Here is a 20216-nt window from a genome sequence, read left to right on the forward strand (position 1 = left end):
TGAGGCAGCCCCCGTCCTGGAGCACAGCCGGCCACTGAGCGCCGGGGTGGGGCGGCAGGAAGGGCCCCAGTTAAACCAGTGTTTCTCAGCCAGGGGTGAGTCTGCCCCCAGGGGACACATGGCAACATCAGTAGATGTTTTTAGTCCTCACAAGCTACCAGCATCTGGTGGGGGAGGCCAGGGGTGCTGCTCAACACCCACAGTGAGTGATCTCCGACACATCAGGGTTGGCAAGAGGGCCGGGATGTTTCCCTGCAAGCCCAGGGGAGCCAGGGAAGGACTTGGGATGGGGCGGAGCTATGGCCGCCCAGATGCCCGGCCTGAGGTCACGTGGGGTCAGCACACCTCTCCCTTCCTCTCCAGATAAATGACCTGCGTTCCCAGAAGACTCCCATCGAGAGCTTATTCATCGAAGCCACCGAGAAGTTCCGAAGCAACCTCAAGACCATGTATTCTGTCCCTGTACGTGGAGCCCCAGCCCCAGGGAGGGCCCCCGCGGCAAACCCCGTGCCCTCCCCCGGGCACCCCCGTCTGTCTGTCTCACAGAGGCTCACACCCTGCATTGCCACAGAACGGGAAGATCCACGTCGGCTACAAGGACCTGATGGAGAACTACCAGATCGTCGTGAGCAACCTGGCGGCCGAGCGCGGCGAGAAGGACACCAACCTGGTCCTCAACCTCTTCCAGTCGCTGCTGGACGAGTTCACCCGCGGGCACACCAAGAACGACTTCGAGCCTCCCAAGGTGGGTGCTACCGCTCCAGGCGAGGGAGGGTCCCGGCGCCAGGACGTCGCTGGGGTGGGGGTGTCCCCAGGGGACCCCACACAGAGCTGGCCTTTGTGCTCCCTCACAGCAGAGCAAAGCTCAGAAGAAGAAGCGGAAGCAGGAACGTGCTGTGAGTATGTGTGTTCTCGCGTGCACGTGCACGGGTGTGCGCATGTCTGTGTGTGCACATGTGTACGCGGGCGGGTGTGTGTTTTCCTACTCGGCCTTAAGGGCCCCCGGTCCTGAGATGCCGCAGGCAGCGTCCCCACTGTGCGGCCCCGTGGCCACCTCGTTGGGGGTCCACCTTCCCACTCGGCCCCCCTCCCCCACTGCTGCAGGTCCAGCAGCACAACGGGCACGTGTTCGCCAGCTACCAAGTGAGCATCCCCCAGTCCTGCGAGCAGTGCCTCTCCTACATCTGGCTCATGGACAAGGCCCTGCTCTGCAGCGGTGAGTGCCCCTCGCCCACCGATCGCCCACCGCGCCCCTGACCGCCCCCCCCAGGCCCCCCGACTCCCACTGCACACCCCTTGACCCCCCACCGTGTCCCCAACCCCTCACGGTGCACCCGGGCCTTCACCCCAGCTACAGGGTTGATCCTCCCAGAGCACTGACCCTCACCACAGGGGCAGTAAGGCCGCACCTCACCCACTCAAATGCCCCGCTGTCACGCTGGGGCAGGGGCCGGTCCTCAACTGACCCCCAGGCCCCCCCCCCAACTCCGCAGCCTCCCCTCTGCACGCCTACCTGGGCAAGTCACCCTGGGCCGTATCTCCGGGTCTTTGTTCATGCTGCTCTCACTGCCTGAAGTGCTGGCCCCTCCCCCATGTGCCAGGCGAGGCCAGTCAGTCCCCACAGGGACCCTGAGAGCCAGGTGCAGCCCAGGGTGAGCCAGCCGGCCCCCAGTCAGGCAGCCAGGAGGTGGCCAAGGCCGGGTGGGGAGCCAGTCAGCCCCCAGGGGCCCAGGCTGGGTCAGGAGTCCTCTAGCACTGCAGTTTTCCCGCCAGGACCAGTCAGGGTTGGCTTTCTTTTCGGGCCAGGGTAACCTCTCCCCTTGGCCCCTGTGTGAGGAGCAGCCCGCCACTCCGTGTCCATCGTAAATACCCAGGCAGTTGTCACTGTCCTGAGACACGGGGACAGGCGGCCACGGGACCCATGGGTCCCCGATGCGCGTCAGTGACCGCCCTCTCCCCCTCCCCCACCATGACCTCCTAGTGTGCAAGATGACCTGCCACAAGAAGTGTGTGCACAAGATTCAGACCTACTGCTCTTACACAAGTGGGAAGAAGGTGAGCCTGCTGGGGCCGGGAACTCTCCAGAACACCTGGGGGAGGCCGTTCTGAGAGATGTGGAGGAGAAGGGTGTGCTAGGTGCAAGGCCAAGGCTGGGTGTCAGGTGGGAGCACGGAGCTGGTGGGAGGGGCTGGTCCCGAAGCAGAGCGCACCCCGGTCCTGTCAGAGCCCCCAGAGGGCCCCCCAAAGCTGGGGCCAGGCTTGTGTGTGCACCCCAGGCCTTGGCCCTGCTCTTCCCCCCTCCAGGTGGAAGGAAACCCCTACCCTGCACGAGGGAGGCGGGGTCCTACGGGCTGGCACAAGCCAGGATCAGCTGGGCGGAGGGGACTGTGGTACTTCACACAGGGACCCCCTGCCAGCAGCCATCCGGGGACCTCCACAGCCCGGCACCTCTGGCAGCCGTGCAAGAGAGGATGAGGAGCATGGGGGGTGGCGGCCACAGAGGAAGCCGGGCTGAGGGGGGCGGGTGACAGGGAGGACAACCAGCCCAGGCCTGACCCTCACCCCCATCCCCGTCGTCGCAGATCGAGCCAGGCACTGAGCCGGGCCACTTTGGCGTGTGCGTGGACAGCCTGACCAGCGACAAGGTCTCAGTGCCCATCGTGCTGGAGAAGCTTCTGGAACACGTGGAGATGCACGGCTTGTACACCGAGGGCCTCTACCGCAAGTCGGGTGCCGCCAACCGCACGAGGGAGCTCCGGCAGGCGCTGCAGACAGGTGGGTGCTGCGGACAGGTAGGTGTCAAGGGCAGGAGGGCACCGCGTGGGGCTCCAGGCTCGGCCCTCCTGCCTTCCCCGAGCTCACCGGCTGCCGCGCCCTCCCCGCAGACCCCACGGCAGTCAAACTGGAGAACTTTCCCATCCACGCCATCACCGGGGTGCTCAAGCAGTGGCTGCGGGAGCTGCCCGAGCCCCTCATGACCTTCGCCCAGTACGGCGACTTCCTCCGCGCCGTCGGTGAGTCCCACTGTGGCGAGAGCCGGCAGGTTGGTCGAGGTCGGGGCTCAGAGCCTCGAGCACGTGCTGTGGCCGGTCAGGGAGGACGGACCCCCGTGCCCCCAGCTGAGAAACCGGGCCCCAGACAGTGGGAGGCTCCCCGGTGCCCTGGGGCCTGTCGGGTGAGGGCCGCAGGGAGCTGACCCCCAGGACCCTCCTAGAGCTGCCAGAGAAGCAGGAGCAGCTGGCCGCCATCTACGCCGTCCTGGAGCACCTACCAGAAGCCAACCACAACTCCTTGGAGAGGCTCATCTTCCACCTGGTCAAGCAAGTGCCTGCCGTCCTCTTGCCCCGTTCTCTGGGGGGTGGGGTCCCAGCAAGAGCCACCCCACGGCGTTCCCCGGGCTGGCGTTCTCTGGTGGCTCCACACCAGGACGTGAGCCCATACTGGGGGGTCCAGAAGGGGGCCCCCGGCTTCTTCGTGGCGCCTCTCCACCCTGCAGGAGCGAGCGTTTCTCACCTCCCGGCTGCAGCAGCACTTTCCCGGGATCTGGACTCTGGCCTTGGGGCTCCCTGTGGCCACCCCCTAACTGCCACTCGCTCCACAGGGTGGCCCTGCTTGAGGACGTGAACCGAATGTCACCCAGCGCACTGGCCATCATCTTTGCGCCCTGCCTCCTGCGCTGCCCCGACAACTCGGACCCGCTAACCAGCATGAAGGACGTCCTCAAAATCACCACGTGAGTACCAGGACCGGCTGGCCGCCACCCCGCAACATGCACTCGGGGCAGCCGAGCCAGGGATCCCACAAACGAAAGAGGAGAGCCCTCTCCAGAATCCTGGGACTGGCCTGGCCTCGGTAGTGTGTAAGTGTGCCTGCAGAGGAAAGTCTAGAAGAACATAGCCCGATCACAACGGCCCCAGGAGGTGTCCTGAGCACTGGGGTCCTGGGTAAACTTCGTTTGGTCTCCCCACCCTTCTTTCTTTTCTAATGAACACACGTGACTTTTGTACTAAAACCGAACTTCTAATGAAGTCTGCACGTGCACTGGCTGCTGTGAGTGGCGAGCAGGGCTCTTCTGACAGACGAGGGACAGGAAGCAGCCTGGCCTCCTGGTGGCATCGTAGGGCTCACACATGCCCAGACCCAGGTGGAGACCTGGCAGCATCTCCTCAAGCAGCAAGAGCATCACTTCTGAGTTCTCTTGAGGGTGAAAAACCAAAAAAGGGGAGAAATCCCTCATCTTCTGTCCAGGGTGAGGGGCAGATGGTGAAGCCCCACATTCCCAGCCTCTGGGAGCAGTGAGAGCCTGCAGCAAACAGAAGCGGTTGTCTCAAGGTTCCTTCTTCCCCACAAACGATCTTTGAAAGTTCTCAGAAAGTGCTTCAAAAAAAAAAAAAAGTTCTCAGAAAGTGCCTCAAGGGAATTCCCTGGTGGTCCAGCAATTAGGACTCCGTGCTCCCAATGCAGGGGGCCCAGTTTCGATCCCTGGTCAGGGAACTAGATCCCACACGCATGCCACAACTAAGATCCCACGTGCCGCAACTGAGACCCGATGCAGCTAAATAAATAAATTTTTTTTAGAAAGCACGAAAAACAGGAAGTGCCTCAAAAGAACTCAGAAAGGGACTTCCCTGGTGGTCCAGTGGTTAGGACTCCGTGCGTCCACTGCAGGGGGCAGGGGTTCGATCCCTGATTGGGAAATTAAGATCCCGCATGCCTCGCAGCACACCCAAAATATAAAAATTAATTAAGAGAAAAAAAACTCAGAAGGTCAGCAGACATCCATCACTAAAAGGACAGTGTTTAGACTTCGAGTTGTAAAAATAAGAACCTGTCACCCAAGGCGGTTTCAGGAGGCAAAGCACAGGAAGGCCTGAGGGCTACGCCTGACAGTGCACACCCCACACCCCGGGCCACACTCAAGAGATCAGTGAACAGCTGCTGGTAGGCAGAGTGGAGGAGAGTCCAGTGTGGCCCTGACATTACCTGGGCAGCGGTATGCTGTTGACGGATTTGCTTCCAGCATGTTTTTTCTTATGTGGTCGTGACAATGGGAAACCTGAGTCATGACTGCCTCTTCATCCAGTCTGAGTCCATCCGGTCCCACCACACCCTCCCTGCCTCGGTACTGACCACTGAGGCTGGCCCTGACCACTGAGCACATGTGCCTTGGGTCACAGTGCAGTTTTAGAGCCCTTGGGGCCAGCTGCCTGCAGCCCCTGGGACAAATCACCCCACCTCCATGGTACTGTACTTCCTCCTTCAAACGAGGAGGCTTATTAAGACAAGGATTCAGGCTCAGAGAGGTGGGGTGAGCTACACGAGGTCACACAGTGAGTGAACTGGGGCCACGATGGGAGCCACAGCCATGTCCGTGGCCCTGCCTGGTCTCTGGGTCTCTGTCTCAGCCACCATGCCCCAGTCTCGGGCCAGCATCTCCGTAGATGCAGGCCCCCATGCTGACCGTACCCCCCAAGGCGGTAGCTGAGTCGCCTTCTCCACAGGTGCGTGGAGATGCTGATCAAAGAACAGATGAGGAAGTACAAAGTGAAGATGGAGGAGATCACCCAGCTGGAGGCTGCTGAGAGCATCGCCTTCCGGAGACTCTCTCTTCTGCGACAAAACGCTGTGAGCAACGCAGGGTGGGACATCGGTGGGGGCGGGGCCCCCGAAGTGGGAGTGGGGACCGGTGGGCGGGGTTTGGACATTGGGCGGGGTCTCACTTATCCGTCCAGCACACTCTCCCAGCACACCCTGCCACCGGCAGCCTGACCTGGGGCCTCGTGGCAGCATGTTTAGGGGCTGATTCCTCACCTCGGCCAAAAGACCACCATCCTAGCTCAGCCTCAAGGCCAGCTGCCGCTCTCAGCAGTGGGGGTCCTGTCACCTACTTGGTGGTGGTCCTGGTCATCCTCCAGCCATGTCCCGGGCTGACCTGGGCCCCGCCCACAGGGGAACGTTGCCACAGCAGAAGTGGCCTCACAGTGGGGGGTAGAGGGATAAGGGGCCCGTCCCCGGGCTCCTGTGGGAGGATCCTGTCCTTGTCCCGACAGTCAGACGTGGCCTTATGCTCATGACTAGCGCCTGTGCCCTGGTCATGGCCCTGTGTGGTCACCCACTCTTCATCTCTCCCCCAGCCCTGGCCTCTCAAACTGGGGTTTTCGTCTCCTTATGAGGGGGTCCTGGTATGTACACGTACGGTGGGTCCTCCTCGCATGTCTCCCAGTGCGGTGCATGCTGGGGTTCCTCTCAACCCCTAGGGTCCTCGTAGGATAGACCGAGCGTGTCCTAACCTTCTGGAAGTGCATGCTGGGGGAAACCCATTGCCTGTTGATTGCCTGTGAAGATGACTAATGAACCACGTGCCGGCCGCTCGGTCCCTGCATGATCCCCGGAGAAGCCTCTCTAAGCCTAGCCACCCATGTCAGAACTAACCTCCCCCAGAGCTGCTTGCACCACCCTCTCTCCAGCCACAAGCACTGACCCCACCCACCCAGAGGGGCTGGCCAGACCTGCCGCTTCTCTTTGCAGATCAAGAACCCCAAGACCCGGATGAGCAGCAGCGGTGGCCTGGAGGAGCTGGGGGTGCTGCCAGAGGAGGAAGTGGCCGGCGGTGAAGAGGATCGTGAGAAAGAGATCCTAATTGAGCGGATCCAGTCCATCAAGGAGGAGAAGCAAGTGTCTCTCCGAACCCTTGCCACACTCGGCCGCCCTGTCCAGCCCCCATCCACTGCCCCCCCCACCACTATAGGGAATCTGGCTGTTAGGAAGCTAATGGGCTAGGCTCAGTCCCGCGGTCCAGTGCCCACCTCACGGGGTGCTGCTGTCCTAAAACACAGCCTAAGCTCGTTAAACCCCTGGCTTGACCACAGGGAATCACAGTGGCCCATAGGGAGAGAAGGGAAACAGACGGGTGATGCGTGAACTTTGTCTTAAAGTTGGCCTTAGCTAGGGCGATCCACCAGTTTGTTGTCCGGTCAAGATGGAAGTATGAACGGAGATGCTGTTTAAAAATTATGCCAGGAGAACAGGTGTAATCCAGGCCCCCTGGGCATCCTAGTCTTAGGAATAGGGTAGGGCACTCCAGGCAGCGGGAACAACGTCTGCAAAGGTCCTGAGGCAGGAGCCCCTCACTAGCTGAGTACTAGGCCAGATGCCTGGCTTCCCTCAGCAGCCTGACACCTTCCTCACATGACCTTCACTGAGTCAGGGGCATTTTGGGCCAGGTGTGCTTTCGGGGTTGGGTTTTGGGTGCTGGGAGCAGGGAGTCCCCTCCAGGACCAGGATGACCTACTCTGTCCCCTACTGGCCTGGCACTTTTCCGTGGGGGCAGTCTTCCACCATGGAACAGCCTTGGACACTGTGACCCTCTCATCCCCAGGGAGGACATCACGTACCGGCTGCCAGAGCTGGACCCTCGGGGCTCCGATGAAGAGAACCTGGACTCAGAGACATCAGCTAGCACCGAGAGCCTGTTGGAAGAGCGGGCTGGGCGGGGGGCCTCGGAAGGTCAGTATTAAGGTAGCGTCTGCTTTTTTCCTTCCCATGTCCACACCCAGCAGGCCCCCGGGCGAGGGTCCGTCTGCCGGCCCTGAAGCTGCAGTAACCCTGCCATCTGTCTCTCAAAAGGGCCCCTCGCGCCTGCTCTCCCCTGCCCCAGCGCACCCACCCCGAGCCCCCTCCCCGAGGCGGCCGCCCCTCCTCGACGAAGGCCGTCGTCCTTCATGACGGTTAGAGTGAAGACCCCCCGGCGGACCCCCATCATGCCCACGGCCAACATCAAGCTCCCGCCCGGCCTGCCCTCCTATCTCCCTGGCCGGGCACCAGGTGCCCAGGAAGCTGCCACCCCGGTGAGGCGCCGAGAGCCACCTGCTCGCCGCCCAGACCAGGTACACTCTGTGTATATCACACCCGGCACTCACCTGCCCACTCAGGGCCCTCAGGAGCCCCTGGACAAGGACGACCGGCCACCTGGGACCAAGCGGAGGTACTCGGACCCCCCAACCTACTGCCTGCCCCCTGCCTCGGGCCAGGCCAATGGCTGAGGGCCCACAGCTGTCAGAGTCCGCAAATCCAAGGACGGCCCGGTGCCAGAGCTGGGTGCCAGAGCTCCAGAGCCAGCATTCAGTGGTCTGAGAAGGATCCGGAATGAAAAACTCCAAGAGCGATGTGAGGTGGGCACCAACTCCAAGTGAGTGCAGGCAGGGAGAGGCCGGCTGAGGCCCGGCTGCCCTTGCTGAGCCCCTACATCGCACAGAGTTGCCCGCCCAGAGAACTGAATCATGGCGGGCAGCCTGGCATCTCCCAGCTCCCCTTTTGTACGTTTTTCTGGTCACTGTTTCTTTGGGCGTGGTTTACATAACTTTAAACTGTAACAGCCTTAACAGAAGACCAAATTGTTTTTTTATATGTGTATGTACAAACTTTTATATTAACGCCCTGCATCTCCCTTATAACCTGGACATGAGTCTTCAGAGTAAAGGCCACACAGCCGCGAAGCTTTGGAGGCTCAGACCCACACTGAGGGACAGCTCGGGGGACAGTCTGAGGGCTAGGACCTTGCACGAGAGGTTTGGACGCTTGTGGCCCCTGACTGCCCCAAGTCTGTCTTGGACTCGTATTCTGGCCCGGCAGTGGCCACCTGGCTGGTGGCATTCGAGGGAACAGTGAGCCTTCCGTAGTGATCAAGACTGTTGGCTGGAGCCAGGACACGAGGTGGTAGGCAGCCTCCACTCCAGGCACCACAGACCTCACATCCCAGGGAGACTCGAAGGTGGCCATCACTCCTTGGTCCACTGTGCCCTGGACACAGGAGGCTGGAGGAGGCCACCCTTGGCACTGCCCGCCCCATGTGGCAGAACAGGAGCCCGCAACTCAGGACCACTCATGGGTGGGGAGGGCAAGGCCTGGAGTTGTATGTCCCTACAAGTCTACAGTGACAGCCTGGACATCTGGCATCTCCGGAGCGGGGCTCCCCTCCTGGGCTCAGCCCACTCTCCAGACACCTGGACACATGGCCCCAGACCTGGAACAAGAGGCACCCACAGGCCATGTGAAATTAAAAAAAAAAGTGCCTGAGAAGTGTCTGCATGCAGTTCCTATTCAGGCCAGCTCCAGGCTGAAAAAGCAGGGGTTGGCAGGTGGGGGTCAGCCCTGCGGCCTCAGCCAAGAGGGGTACAGGGCAGAGATTGGGCCCCTTGCCTGGAAGGAGCTGCCTTGTTCCTCCAACCGACTTTGCTGTTTGTTTGCTGGAATTTCACACATACTTTTCACACAAGGGATGTGGGCTTTGCTGGAAGTTCTTTTTATTGATCCAGAAAGCTGGGAAAGCAGGCAGCTCCTGGCAGAGCCACATTCAGTGAGGAGAGCCTGCTGTCCTGGGAGCTGCCTCCTGTCACACCTAGCCTCTCCCCAGCTGGGGCTTAAATGTCAACTGATGGGGCCATCCGCCGTGGGTGGGGTGTGGGGAGTCAGTCCTGGTGGACCCACTACAACCAGAAGCAACACTACCACCACCACCACCCCCAACCACCACAGAAGAGCTCCCAGGTTACAACCAGCTGGGCAGTTGTGGGAACTGGCTGGCAGGTGGGTCCTTTGGGGCGGGGGAGATGGAGACCATGACAAACCGGAGTTTCAATGGCACATGCAAGGAAGAGTTGGTGGGCTAGTCCAAGGCCACACAGCTGGGGTGGGGCGGGGCTGGGATTCAGACCCTGCCCTGTCTGCCTGTAGAGCCCCCCTTTATCAACACCCTGAGTTTGGTCTCATCCATGGTACGTTACAGGGCACCAGGCCCACCGGTGTGACCTGGACACAGGTGACCTGAAAGATGGGGAGATGGTTAAGGGCTGCATGCCAGGCTTCAGTCCCTGTGAAGCCCCCATCCTCACCCTGTCCACTCCAGGAGGGAGGACTCGAACGAGGGGCCTTGGCTTCCTGGGGACAAAGTGGGGGGGTTCTGTCCATGGGGGTCTGGGCATTGGGGGTGACCTCTCACTCCCAGGTTTAGCCCATGTCACTGCCACACTGCCGGTTTCCCAAGGGAGGAGACAGGTCCAGAAAAACTTAAGAAATTCGTAGAAGGCCACGGTGGGAGGTGGAGTCAGAGTCAGGGCTGGGACGGGATATCACAGCTGCAAAAGTTTGTAAATCATAGCCCGTTAAGTCTCGGATTCCTAAATCCCAGGTCAGAGCCTCTCCCCCAGGAGAATCTCCCCCAGGCTACCTGGATGCGGAAGAGCTCAGTGTGGGAAGAACCCAGAAAGGAGTGGGGAGCGGGGGAGGAATTTTGAGCAGGGGGTAAGTAATGAGCATGTCACGCGTTGCACGTGGGCCTGAAACGAAGGACTCGACCCTTTCAGCCCTTCCGGAAGGGTTAAGATGCTCGTGAGGATAAGCAAGCGATTGAGTCCTGAGTAAATACGGACTGGATGGCGCCTCTAATTGAAACAAGACAAGACTGAAAGAGCAAACGCCCAAACAAGAACGAGAGAGCCCCAAATAAGAATGAGAGCGCAAACCGGGAACTTCCGCCCGGAAGGAGGCCAATGAAAGACACTTCCGCCATCTCTTAAGATGGCGCCGGCGGAAGAGGCGGGTAACCGCTGGGTGGTGATGGCAGCGTCGAGGCTGGAGCTGAACCTGGTGCGGCTGTTGTGCCGCTGTGAGGCGATGGCAGCGGAGAAGCGGGACCCGGACGAGTGGCGTCTAGAAAAGGTGAGGGAAGCCGGTGTGTCCGCGTACAGCCCGAATCCCGGAGGGTGGTCCCCGCAGCCGGAGGCCACCGGGCCCGACTCCCCCACCCCGCCAGCCAATGAGGCCACGCCGCTTCCGGTTGGCTCCGCCACGTCCGTTTGCGCTGCTCCCCCGCCTCCTCCCTGGGGCCCAGCTGGTCCCGCCTCCTTGATACTTGGCTCCTCCCGTTCCAGCCCCGCCCCCGACCTGGCCCCGCCCCTTGGTGGCTTTAATCCCTTTGAGCCCGACGGTGGTGGGGGGCACTGGGCTGACACCCCACTTTTCGTCCCCAGTATGTGGGAGCCCTCGAGGACATGCTGCAGGCCCTGAAGGCACAGGCGAGGTGAGTGCAGGCGGCCACAAGTGTTCAAATCCGGGGCAGGGAGTAGAGTCCGGAATCCCTGGTCTCCAGTCCCTCCCTGCTAAGACCCTTCCCTGAACTGGGGACAGTGGGCAGGTTTTCTGTTTCCTCTTTTCCCCTTCCAGCAAACCGGCCTCCGAGGTGATCAATGAATATTCTCGCAAGGTAGATTTTCTGAAGGGGATGCTGCAGGCAGAGAAGCTAGTGAGTAAGGGGCACCTCTGTCTCCTCAGCCTTCATCATGCTCATCTGGGACCTGCCCCTCTGGTGACCCCTCTGCCCTCTTCTGCAGACCTCCTCCTCAGAGAAGGCACTAGCCAACCAGTTCCTGGCCCCTGGCCGAGTACCAACTACAGCCAGGGAACGGGTACCTGCCACGAAGACAGTACACCTACAGTCACGGGCACGGTACACCAGTGAGATGCGGAGTGAGCTGCTAGGAACGGTAGGGCTCCCTCCCTGGTCCCTGGGAAGCTTTGGTTGGGGACAGGAGTTCAGTGCCTGGGGATGGCCAGAACAACAAATACTGTCAGGTGCAGGGATCCTAGGGGGCCCAACAGACTCTGCCCTGGACCATCAGAGAAAGCTTCCCAACAGAGAGGCACTGCAGCCAGGGCTTTGCTAGATGAATAAGAGTTTTGGTTCAAGGCAAAAATGGCACATCTCTGCTTAAGCCCCAGAGTTGGCCAGAGTAAGGTTTGGCCCCTGCCTCACCACACACAGATGAGTTTTTTCATCTGTAAAATAGGATGACAAATGCCTCTATGAGCACTTTATGTGGATCAGCTAAACCCTGCAAAATATGAGCTATTGTTTTCAGTTTAAAGATGAGAAAACTGGGCTTCCCTGGTGGCGCAGTGGTTGAGAGTCCGCCTGCCGATGCAGGGGACACGGGTTCGTGCCCCGGTCCGGGAAGATCCCACATGCCACGGAGCGGCTGGGCCCGTGAGCCATGGCCGCTGAGCCTGCACATCCAGAGCCTGTGCTCCTCAACAGGAGAGGCCACAACAGTGAGAGGCCCGCGTACCGCCAAAAAAAAAAGATGAGAAAACTGAGGCTCAGAGGGCACAGGACTTGTCCAGGGTCCTGACTGAGGGTGGGGAGTTTCTGGGAGCAGAGAGAACAGAACAGGTCTGGGGGCATGGCAAGGTGGGTGACTTCGTGCCTCTCCTTTTTTCCCACAGGACTCTAGTGAAGGTGAGTCATCCTGAGCAGAACAGGACTCAAGGCCTGGGACAGACATGTGTCCTTGCTGCCCCACACCTCACGCCTAACCTGGCTCCCACAGGGTCTTCCACAGCCCAGGGAGAGTGTGTCCAGGGGCATTACCGGGTTATGCTTGGAAGCGGTGCTAGGACAGAGGAGCGGCCCCCAGAGGAAACAAAGTTGGACACTCCCAGCCCAAGGGGCCAAGGCTGGCTAGAGGGAAGGACTTGGGACCTGGGGGAGCCCAAATGAGGAAAACTTCCTAGAAGGGAATACTCTGAAGCCTGATCAGGAGCCCGCCCACTGGGGAGCAGACAAGATGAGAAATGGCATTATGAGTAGCAGACACATCCCAGGCAGTGGTCAGGAAGCTGGAAAACAACAAACCAATTCTCTCCTTCTTCCTGCTTGGCCTGTTTTGCTTCCAGAGCCTGAACTGGATGTGAGGAAGAGAATGTGAGTATCTTCAGCCCTTGGGCAGCATTGGGGGCAGGGGAGTTGGACAGACCTTGGGCCACTAAAGCGTCACCACGAAGCATCTAAACCACCAATCAGGGAATTCCCCAGCAGTCCAGCGGTTAGGACTCCATGCTCTCACTGCCAAGGGCCCGGGTTCAATCCCTGGTCAGGGAACTAAGATCCCACAAGATGTGCAGCGTGGCCAAAAATTTAAATTAAAATTAAATTAAAATTAAAAAAATAAACCACCAATCAAAGGCCACTTCTGAGGATGCTCTTCCCAGAAACCAAGGCAAAAAAGGGGAAACAGCCCCAAGCAGGGCAGTGGCTGGAACCACAACCTCTGGGTTCCTTGAGAACATGTTCGTTTCTTCCCTCCTCCCCCCACCACCCCTCCTACCCACCTGTCTATCCATCTGTGGGGTCAGTGGGGTCGCAGGGCCCAGGCCAGGGGATGAGAAGCAGTCAGCAGCCGAGCTAGACCTCGTCCTGCAGCGACACCAGAACCTCCAGGAGAAGCTGGCGGAGGAGATGCTAGGCCTGGCACGGAGCCTCAAGACCCACACACTGGCTGCCCAAAGTGTCATCAAGAAGGACAACCAGGTATGAGGACTCTGGGAACTCTAAAGCTTCTGCCCTGGGGCGTCAGAGAAGGCTTCCCAGCAGAAGGTCTCTATGGCTGGGGCTTCAATGGATGAATAGGAGTTTGGCAGAAGGCAAAAATGGCATTCCCAGCAGAGGAAACAGCACTGGCAAGGGCCAAGAGGTGTAGATTTGCTCCAGTGCAGTAGGAAGAGGCCACACTTGGACCCAGTCCTGTTGACATTCTCCCCACCTCACTCTCAGACCCTGTCGCACTCACTCAAGATGGCCGACCAGAACCTGGAGAAGCTGAAGACAGAATCTGAGCGGCTGGAGCAGCACACACAGAAGTCAGTCAACTGGCTGCTCTGGGCCATGCTTATCATCGTCTGCTTCATCTTCATCGGCATGATCCTCTTCATCCGTATCATGCCCAAACTCAAATAAAGACCTGGCCTGGCCCGCCTCACCTGTCCTCTCTCTGCCCTCCACCCCTGTCCAGGGGAACCTTTGGGGTGGGCAACTTGATGGGAAGGCCCTTGGTGCCCCTGAGAGCCACAGAGAGCACATGAACAGGGGAGGAAGGATGTCAGGCTGGGGGGGGCGGGGGAGGAGGATAGTGCCTCAGCAAACCTACCTCCCGTTCCCCCCTGGTACCTACCTCACACTGGACAAGGCAGTGCCCCTAGAGGCCCCACGAGCTCCCAATCTGATAGAGCCAGAGTCAAACACATACCTGTGGGGTCAGAGTAAGGTCTGGAGGGTGGGGGAGGAGTGGGGCCATGCGTGGAGGCCAGCTTGGAGGAGGGGTGTCAGTGCTGGGCCTTCCTTGGGATTGAAGGTGATAATTCAGAGACAAGGCTTAGCCCACCCACTGCCACAGCCTAAGATCTTAGGACATTGCAGATGCTTCACATAGTCATTCAGCAAACACATGAGAATCAGTGGAGACCCTGCCCTGCCCAGGTCATAGTCTGATCACTTCAGACAAGAACTGGGTGGGCATTGGAGTTGGGACCCTGGAAGGGATTATTGAGCACGAGTCCAGGGGAATTGTGGGTCCTGGGCTCTGCTTACCCCCACTCCAGATGTCATTGGCAAAGTCTGTCGGGGGTGACTGAGGGAGCTTGGGAAGGAAGAGTGGACAGGAGGTGTCTGTCCCAAACCATGGGAGCATGACATTCATGGAGTTGCCCATGTGGACCCCACCCCCAAAACCACCAGGAAGAGCTTTTAAAAACTCTAGTGGCAGTTTTTAAAGCTTTTCTGAAAGCTCTAGTGGCAACTTTTAAAAACTAGATCATAAGAAGGAGGCTCGTGCTTGTGACTCAGGGATGGTTCATTATTAGGAAGCATTAGTGGCCACATTAATGCACCAGGAAACAAAAATCAAAGGGTGAAATGGTACTTTGTACTGTTCACAGCATCCATTACTCAAAGTCTCTTAATTAAAAATAAGGAATAGATGGATGTTTTCCTCATTGAACTGAAAAACCTCAAGCCAAAGGCAGTGTTGAGTTTAACGGGCAAATACTCGAAGTTTTGCCATCAAAGTGAAGAAAGTGAGGTGGGGATGGGGGGATGCCCACGGTCCACCCACCCCCTCACTTGATTTAATATTGTCTGGAGATGCTAGTCAATGAAACTAGACAAGAAAAAGAAATGAAATTTTAAAATGAGAAAAGAGGTAAAATTATTGGTAGATAATGCAACTGTCTATATAAACTATCCAAGCAAACTAACAAAAAGCTATTTCAATAAAAGAATTTAGTAAACCAGCAAGGGACTTAATGAATATTTAAATTAGTTTACTATATGCAAAAAAAATAGCTGCAAAATATATTGGAAGATCCCATTTATAATAGTAAAAGATACACTATCTGGTTAAATTAACATCCTTGATATACAGAAAGCTCCTAAAAATCAAAAAGAAAGAAAAAAAAAAGACTTGCAGGAAATAGGAAAAGAAATACAAATGGTTTCTGAATTTTTTCACACACCATATTAGATTAGGCAAGATTTAAAACTTTGAAAATACACTTACAGGAAACTGATACCATTGAGGTTGCAAAGGTTGTGGGAAAACCAGCTGATTAGAGCATCAATGGCACAACCTCACTGAGGAAAAACTTGACAGTATTTTTCCAAATTAAAATACACAGGTCCCTTTTGCCCGGGCAATTCTGGGCAATTCCACTTCTAGGAGTTCCACATAATCCTCCACAATCGGCCAAAGAAATGTGCACTTGAATCTTTTTTCTACAGTATTGTCTGTAGTGAGGAAAATGTGTCATTGAATTAGAATCTCTCTGTAAGGAGACACAATTAACTGCTGCCTCTGGAGACAAGGGTGGGTGAGAAATTCACTTTGCCCTGCGCCTCTTTTCTATCTGAATTTTCTAAACATGCCTCCAATAATTATTTAAAGAAATATTTTTAAAATATAACCGCTGGAAAAAATACATATAACCGCTGAGTAAATAGATAAATACAAGTTCTCCAAAACCACCAGTTTTTCAGACATAAACTGAGGGTCGGAAAGGGTGGGTCACCAGCCCCAAACACACAACAGGTAGAGGTCTCTGTTGGACTCTGGGCAAGGGTGCGGTTCCACTTTCAGGTTCGCCAAACCCCGCCCCCTTGCCGCCAGCCCCGCCCCCGACCTGCGGAGCGACCCAGCCAGTTGAGTCCAGCCTGTAGTTAATGCACTACACGGACTCGAGCGCCTCTCTTCGGGAGCGGACCCAGACTCGGAGCCCCATACGCTGGGACAGGTGACCCCGGGAGGGAGTGGTTCTTGCGGCCCGCTGCCGGGCCGGAGATCCCGGGGGTCTTCTCGGGGGCGGTGTCCACGGGCTCCACATACCCCTGCGGCAGAGGTTGCGACCGCGCAGGGGTTAACGCGAGCCAATCCTGGGCTGCGTGGTGACGTAACGGTTCAGAGCGCTCTTTCGGGTTACGCACTGGGCGGCAGGGTCTGGGGATCTCTGAAGGCCAATGGCGTGCGTCTATGCAAATGAGGGCGGAGCTGGAGAACGCGCCGCTGATGGAGAATTGGCCGTTCCGTGAGCAGCTTCCCCGTGAGTCCTCCCACCTTACCCTCCTCCAATCGCATCCTCCTCCTGTGTCCACAGTCCGCCCGCCGACCACCCCCGCCACGCGCGGGCCACGACTCCTCCCGCAGGGCCCGCCCACCGGTGCGGGGACGCCCGAGCGGCACCACCCCGAAGCCAATGCCCACCCGGGAGGCCCCGCAGACCCGCGGCTCCCGGGGGAACTTGCAAACCCGCCCTCCTGGCCCTGGTCCCCCGGTGAGTCTGAATGGGAGGAATGTCCCCAGGCTGAGCCTAGGCAAAGGATACATTCCCCCCTGTATAATGGATCCCGGCTGACCCTCGTTAACTCCAAACCGTGATTCCTGCGGCATCTGCAGCGACTGGTGCCTGGAGGCCTCGAACCCAGCGCGCCCCGCCCTCTGTGCCAGCCTCAGCCCGGAGCACACGGGACAAGGCCCAAGAAGATTATATTTGAGGATGAGCTGCCCTCCCGGACCCTCCTGGGCTCCAAGAAGTCTGTTAGAGCCGTCCCCGGGGGACATGGGCCTAGGCCCCACCCCGTGCCTGACTATGAGCTGTGAGTGCCCCCCTGTGGTTCCTGACTTCTGGGAACATGGAAGGAGCACTGAGCCTGGGGCTTTGACAAGTGAATAAGAGTTTACCAAATAGTAAACAGAGAAAAAGGGCATTTGGGGCTAGGAACCCAACATGGACAAAGAAAAATTACACTGATTGGGGAAAAGAGAGGAATTCTTTACACTCATACTCTGACCCCCTGTCAACCTGGTAGTAAGTATCCACCAGTGAGCAACGAGAAGGATCGGAGCCGCTATGCTGCAGTGTTCCAGGACCAGTACCCAGAGTTCTTGGAGCTTCAGCAGGAGGTGGGCTCTGCACAGGCAAAGCTCCAGCAGCTGGAGGCCCTGCTGAACTCACTGCCCCCACCCCGAAGCCAGGTTAGCACCCAGGTGGAAACCCCCATCCTACAACCCTTCCAGGTAGCCCAGGCCTCCGGAAACCCACTGGGCTCAGATCTCTGGGCCTCTTCCTCCTCCAGGCTGGGCAGGTACCACAGCACATAGGCCAAGATCAGCCCTTGACAAGGTCCACTTTGTCTGAGCCTCAGTTTCCCCATCCCTCCTTGGGTCCTGTGTTCCCTGAGCACCCCCTTCCTTCTCCTTTGGCAGAAGGAGGCCCATGTTGCTGCCCGTGTCTGGAGGGAATTTGAGAAGAAGCAGTTGGTGAGTCATGCCTCTTGAATCCTACAGCCTGTCCTTTGCACCCCCCTACACATACACACACACACACACACACACACACACACACACACACACACACACACTCCCAGGAGGCTGGGACACTTGTGCCTGCCCAGTTTCAAGGAAAGAAAACTGAGGCTCAGAGAGGAAAATGCAAAAGGTCAAGCAGCTTGAGAGCCATAGGCCAGACTGCCACAAGGACTTACCTGGATCTTGCCCTGCTCAGGACCCCAGCTTCCTGGACAAGCAGGCTCGCTGCCACTACCTGAAGGGCAAACTAAGGCACCTCAAGACTCAGATCCAGAAATTCGATGACCAGGGAGACAGCGAGGGCTCTGTGTACTTCTGAGTGTCCTGGCAAACAGGCAGAGGGAAACATTGGAGTCGGGGTGCCACCCTGCCCTTGCTTCTCTTCCTACCTCCTGGCCTTAGCTCTTGCTATTGCCCCGCCTGGGGTAGCCGTCCCTGATTTCAGATGCCTTCGCCCTTGAGGCTGAGATCTGATGGTCCCTCCTCCAGGAAGGCTTCTCAGGACCTCCTCCAGGACCCCCAGAGAGATCCCAGATCTCAGCCCATCCCCTGGAAGAGGTCCTGCTCTTCATCCCAGTGGAATAAACACTTATTAAATACCGACTGTGTACAGCTGCTTGAAACTCCTGATTTCACTCGTTGTCACCAAAAAATTGTTTTTCCAGAAGAAAAAAATTAAGGTTATGAGAAAGGGACTTGTCCAGGGTCTCTGGGTGAGCTGTGAACCCTAGTCTGTCTGGGGGCGCTCCCTCTCCTCTAAGAGCCTTCAAGTGGGAAGCAGAGGGGCTGACATCTAGCATCACCTCCTTGGCCAGGAGGGTCCCCTGATGTCCACTGCATGCCAGGCCCTGGGTAGAGTGGATGGGACACAGGTAGCACCAGGCTCTGTGTGGGGCCCTGTGATGGTGGCCCAGCAGCTACTTTGAGTCTTGGCCTCCCAGGGGAGTCACAGGGAAAAGGGACAGTCAGGAAGACTGTGGGCAGGGAAGGCAGTGCCAGCCACTGGGTCACAGAGAGGCCTCAGTCCCAGGACTGATCCTCAAGAAACCCATGTCCTCAAGAGAGCCCAGTGTGACAGAGCAATGACAGAGGGCTGGACCCGGACAGCAGAGTCCTAACAACCAGGGAGGCTCAAGATGTCTTCCTGCCAAAGAGGCCATATGGGTAGGGTTTTGTAGGAGAAGTAGGAGTTCAGCAGACAGGCCTGGACAGGCATCCAAGTCTCTGGCCGACTGGAAGCAGGACAGATACCATGGTCTTGGTCAGTCCACAGATGTTCTGTGAATCTGAGAAATGGGGCATTGCTGTCCAGGCCAACTGGAATGGACAGACATTCACTTATGCACAGTACAGCTCACAAAAGACCTACCGATTAGAAACCAGCCCAGCCACCAATGGGAGAGCCCAGTAGCCTCTCCCTCCCATTCCCACCTCAGTCCCCTTCCGGGAACAGGGCACACCCAAAAGACCCTCGTTCCTTCCTCCCTGCCTTCCCAGACCTCCTCCGAGACAGACATGGGGGAGCCTGGGGTGCCAGTGGAGAGCATTCTGGGGGACTGGGACTGCCTTAGGGCTGAGCACTGGCCTAGCCTGCAGGGTGAGACCTGAGTTCTTTGCTCACTGTTTTCAAAGGGGCATCTCTGATAAAGGGCTTGTCTTTGCCTGACAAGACCTGTCAGGATCAACAGATGCCACCCACCACCACGATCTGGGCCCTTTCTAGCCATCCCCTAGAGCCACAGTCCTGGCAATACATTCCATAGGTGCCTTTCCCACCACAGAGCTGAGCCACAGACTTCCGAGGACAGGGTGGCAAGCTCCCTGGTGCTGCATCACTGCACATAAACTCAAGTCCTCATTTCAAAGTCTGTCCTTAGAGGTCCTCACCTTCCAAGTGCCAATTTTCAAAACAGGAGTTTTTTTTAGTTACATGTGAGAAGAAACCAAATTCAAACTGGCTCAGGCACAAAAGGGGAAGTCTGGGCTCATGGAACTTAAACACCCGAGGGTTTCAGGTATGGCTTGACGCAGGGAAATTGGTCTTTCTCTTTTGGCTCTGCTTTGCTTTAATGATATCCTCCGAATTCCCAACCCTGCCATTGAATCTCATTGGCCAGCTCTGGGCCACGTGCCCTCCCTAAAGCAGTCGCTGTGGCCAGGGAAATGGAGGGTTCTGTCTGGGCTGAGATCATGTGACAAAACTAGCCCCAGATGTTTCTCCCGAGGATACTGGGGCCCAGATGATTAAGGGCCGACCAAAGAAAACAATAAAGGGAATTCCCTGGCAGTCCAGTGGTTAGAACTCGGCACTTTCACTGCTGTGGGTCCCGGGTTCAATACCTGGTCAGGGAACTAAGATCCCGCAAGCCGTGTGGCACGGCCAAGAAAAGAAACAAGTGTTTGGTCTAAGGCTCATGTTAATCTATGAGGCTCACCCTCCTAAGCCAGAATCTGAATTCAAACCTGAGCCATCTGCTAAGCTCAACTCTTACAGACTCACTGGCTGACCTCGGGCCCCCCTTCCTGCCC

The 20216-nt window shown here is 57.7% G+C and overlaps 3 protein-coding genes across 13 annotated transcripts in view; all 3 read left to right on the forward strand.

Moving 5' to 3' along the window:
- Nucleotides 1-10498, forward strand: part of MYO9B (myosin IXB) — a 90987-nt gene extending 80489 nt beyond the window's left edge. For 7 of the 11 annotated variants that reach the window (XM_067733129.1, XM_067733135.1, XM_067733133.1 and 4 more), the window contains 14 exons: nucleotides 364-462; nucleotides 572-745; nucleotides 855-896; nucleotides 1105-1216; nucleotides 1982-2055; nucleotides 2583-2775; nucleotides 2886-3014; nucleotides 3215-3320; nucleotides 3602-3733; nucleotides 5502-5625; nucleotides 6135-6182; nucleotides 6529-6675; nucleotides 7383-7506; nucleotides 7627-9078. In XM_067733129.1, the coding sequence (XP_067589230.1) occupies nucleotides 364-462; nucleotides 572-745; nucleotides 855-896; nucleotides 1105-1216; nucleotides 1982-2055; nucleotides 2583-2775; nucleotides 2886-3014; nucleotides 3215-3320; nucleotides 3602-3733; nucleotides 5502-5625; nucleotides 6135-6182; nucleotides 6529-6675; nucleotides 7383-7506; nucleotides 7627-8042 (1920 nt within the window). In that variant the 3' untranslated portion in view covers nucleotides 8043-9078. Of the gene's footprint in view, nucleotides 1-363; nucleotides 463-571; nucleotides 746-854; nucleotides 897-1104; nucleotides 1217-1981; nucleotides 2056-2582; nucleotides 2776-2885; nucleotides 3015-3214; nucleotides 3321-3601; nucleotides 3734-5501; nucleotides 5626-6134; nucleotides 6183-6528; nucleotides 6676-7382; nucleotides 7519-7626; nucleotides 9079-10361 lie in introns of those variants that run through there. The other 4 variants (XM_067733139.1, XM_067733131.1, XM_067733140.1 and 1 more) reach the window with 4 other exon arrangements.
- A 60-nt stretch (nucleotides 10499-10558) lies between these two features.
- Nucleotides 10559-13808, forward strand: USE1 (unconventional SNARE in the ER 1). The gene is made up of 8 exons (XM_067733141.1): nucleotides 10559-10716; nucleotides 11028-11077; nucleotides 11221-11299; nucleotides 11388-11540; nucleotides 12280-12292; nucleotides 12730-12757; nucleotides 13189-13363; nucleotides 13607-13808. Exons 1-8 carry the CDS (start codon nucleotides 10576-10578, stop codon nucleotides 13787-13789), a joined length of 822 nt encoding a protein of 273 aa, XP_067589242.1. The 5' UTR covers nucleotides 10559-10575; the 3' UTR covers nucleotides 13790-13808.
- A 2222-nt stretch (nucleotides 13809-16030) lies between these two features.
- On the forward strand, nucleotides 16031-18288 carry OCEL1 (occludin/ELL domain containing 1). The gene is given in 7 exon segments (XM_067733142.1): nucleotides 16031-16078; nucleotides 16081-16116; nucleotides 16477-16653; nucleotides 16776-16975; nucleotides 17189-17354; nucleotides 17586-17639; nucleotides 17884-18288. Coding segments are annotated over 7 exon segments (789 nt in total). The 5' UTR covers nucleotides 16031-16045; the 3' UTR covers nucleotides 18007-18288.
- The last annotated feature ends 1928 nt before the right edge of the window (nucleotides 18289-20216 follow it).

Source organism: Pseudorca crassidens, chromosome 3 (assembly GCF_039906515.1).
Source record: "Pseudorca crassidens isolate mPseCra1 chromosome 3, mPseCra1.hap1, whole genome shotgun sequence".
Lineage (NCBI taxonomy): Eukaryota > Metazoa > Chordata > Mammalia > Artiodactyla > Delphinidae > Pseudorca > Pseudorca crassidens.